Source organism: Tigriopus californicus, chromosome 5 (genome assembly GCF_007210705.1).
Source record: "Tigriopus californicus strain San Diego chromosome 5, Tcal_SD_v2.1, whole genome shotgun sequence".
Taxonomy (NCBI): domain Eukaryota; kingdom Metazoa; phylum Arthropoda; class Copepoda; order Harpacticoida; family Harpacticidae; genus Tigriopus; species Tigriopus californicus.
This window is the reverse complement of record NC_081444.1, coordinates 15,343,116-15,345,549: the sequence shown is the minus strand read 5'-3', so window position 1 is coordinate 15,345,549 and position 2,434 is coordinate 15,343,116. Positions and strand designations below refer to the sequence as shown.

Genomic DNA, 2,434 nt, shown 5'->3' with positions numbered 1-2,434 from the left:
CAACTCATTGCTTTTGACCAATATGTATAGTCCCATTTGAACACAAACTTGAATTTAAATAACTAGAAATGATTAAATAAAAGGTTTAGATGTACATGTATGCAAAATATAAAGTAGCATCTTGCAATTTTGGAGGAAAGTAGATATTTTTTGCGCAAACATCACAGCAAAACTCTGTAGGGCATTGAATGATTTTTTCCCTTAATTCAATTTGCCGGCTTGTTGCAGCAAACAGTATTTTGATATTGGGTCAAGATACAATTGCAGGTACAGGATTACACAAAAAAATATAACTTTTTCGACAGCTGAAAAATCATTTGGAACACGGCATTAGTCTAAACTCTCCCTCCACATAATGCCCCAAAATCAGGGTGCCGCACTACATTTTGCCTTGAATTTCCTTTACCTGTAATAGCTAACTGTACTATTATTGTCTAATTTAAGTAATTTGAAAAGAAACCATAAAGATTGAACAGTGCATACGACAAAACAAGATTAGACATTACAGGATGTATTGAAAGTGTTTTTTCAAGGTAACAAACATGACGTATTATGACGAATCTAGGATGATTTCACTTTGATGACAATCCAACTGAGAATAATGAAAACTGAAATCCATGACAAAGTGGACACATATCCCAAATATACAGAGGGATGCGTTATTCCCCATCCTCGGGACATCACGTCTCTCATGGCTTGGCACGCAGCCGTGCACGGAAGGTACCATGCTACTGTCCTCAGGTACCACGGCATACCTTCCAATGGCCACAGAATGCCTAAAAATTGAAAGCCAAATCGAATTGATTCAAGCATTTTCAAAATATTTTCCAAGAACAAAGAGCCTTTTCTAATCTCTAAATTTAAAGATTAGCTCTCGGCAGCAGCGGCAGCAGCAGCATCAGACTGCGCTGAAGAAGTTCATGGAGACACTTCATTGTAACAAACAGTGCATGAAAGATTGAGAACAAGCTCTCCTCTCTTCATTCAGCATATCTGTTTCTTGACGTCATCCCATCAGCATGAAAAGGTCTTTTTTTTCATCTTTTGGTCTTCACAATTGGCAATCTCTGGCGGATTTACAGCCCACACCCGAATTTCACGCCTCGAAGACACGGAATGATTTGTATCATTGTAAGATCGCAATCTCCTCAACTTACATACCAAACGGATATTGTAAACATCTTTTCTTTACACACAATTGATACTATTCAAAGTCGTACTCACCACTTAAAAGGAGACATGGGTAAAAACTTCCAATGGAGAACTGAATCGTGGCAGCGACATCGTTGAATATCGTCGACAAAAAAAGGCCTAAAACGAATCGAACATCAATCTTCAATGACTTTCAAGAACGAGACACTCGTTTCAATTAGGCGTAGCAACGTCTGACGTAATACAAAGACTCCAACCAACAAAATGCCATGACAGACTTACCGTAACACATTCCCGCCGTTCCTTGAAGGAGAGTGAGCCCCACGATCCAACCAACGGGTCCTTCGCATTTGATATGGAAGACCAAAAAGATGAAGACCAGGGTGATAGCAGTTTGACCAGCCAGTACTAAAAATTGCGTGAAAACGTGCGAGATGAGGATTTCGGAAGGGAGAACACCAGCGATCCAGGATCGATCCAAAAGTCCATCTCTGCGCTCGGTGACGAAAATATCACCGGTAAGGGATAAGGCCAAGAAGAAAATAATCAGGATGATGATCCCCGGTGCCATGAACTCGGTGAAATTGGGGTGAAGGTCCCCATACACGGGATCTTTAAAGACTAGAGGTAGGTCACCCATTTCGGGAGGAAATTCACAATCCGTGAGCAATTGACGAAAGAACGATTGGTAGCCTTCGTGCAGCGCCTTCTGTAGTTGGAAGGCCACTTGTTGATTCGACATGTCCAAATTGACCTATACATAGAAGATGTCATTAGACAATTAGAGATCGATGGTCATTGTTTTAAAAAAATGTGGGCTTTACTTGAATCGAGCTTTGAATCAGTGTCTCATTGTCCACATCCAATGAAGACCATAATCGTTTCAAGAAGTACTTGGTGAAGGTCTCAGGAAAGACCGCCATACCCCAGACTTCACCTTTGGCAACGGCTTCTCGAGCCAGTTCATCTGTTTCAAAAGGCACCATGATGAGTGTGGACGAGTTATTGAATATCGATTCCAGCAGTCGACATGAAATGGTGGTGAAATCACAGCCAGTGGTCACAGTGCAATTTGAGGTCATGTTTGAGACCTCGTGATTGACCACTGCAAATTTGAGCTCGGTAGGATCTTGTCCAATGGCCACGCAAAAGAAAATCACTTGGACGGCAGGCAACAAGAACAAAAACAATAGTTGTCTGAAAGGAGAGAAACGCAAATGTCAATGTAATGCTCCGGACCTATTTTGATTCGGAGCATTTGGAATTCCCAACCCCTCCCCCC

General features: G+C 41.5%; 1 protein-coding gene across 1 annotated transcript in view; it reads right to left on the bottom strand.

Moving 5' to 3' along the window:
• Nucleotides 1–495: 495 nt before the first annotated feature.
• Nucleotides 496–2,434, bottom strand: part of LOC131880509 (ABC transporter G family member 23-like) — a gene marked incomplete in the record, with an annotated part of 9,680 nt that continues 7,741 nt past the window's right edge. Inside the window, 4 exon segments of the mRNA XM_059227166.1 lie at nucleotides 496–776; nucleotides 1,225–1,311; nucleotides 1,435–1,906; nucleotides 1,977–2,349. Coding sequence (XP_059083149.1) covers nucleotides 562–776; nucleotides 1,225–1,311; nucleotides 1,435–1,906; nucleotides 1,977–2,349 — 1,147 coding nt within the window.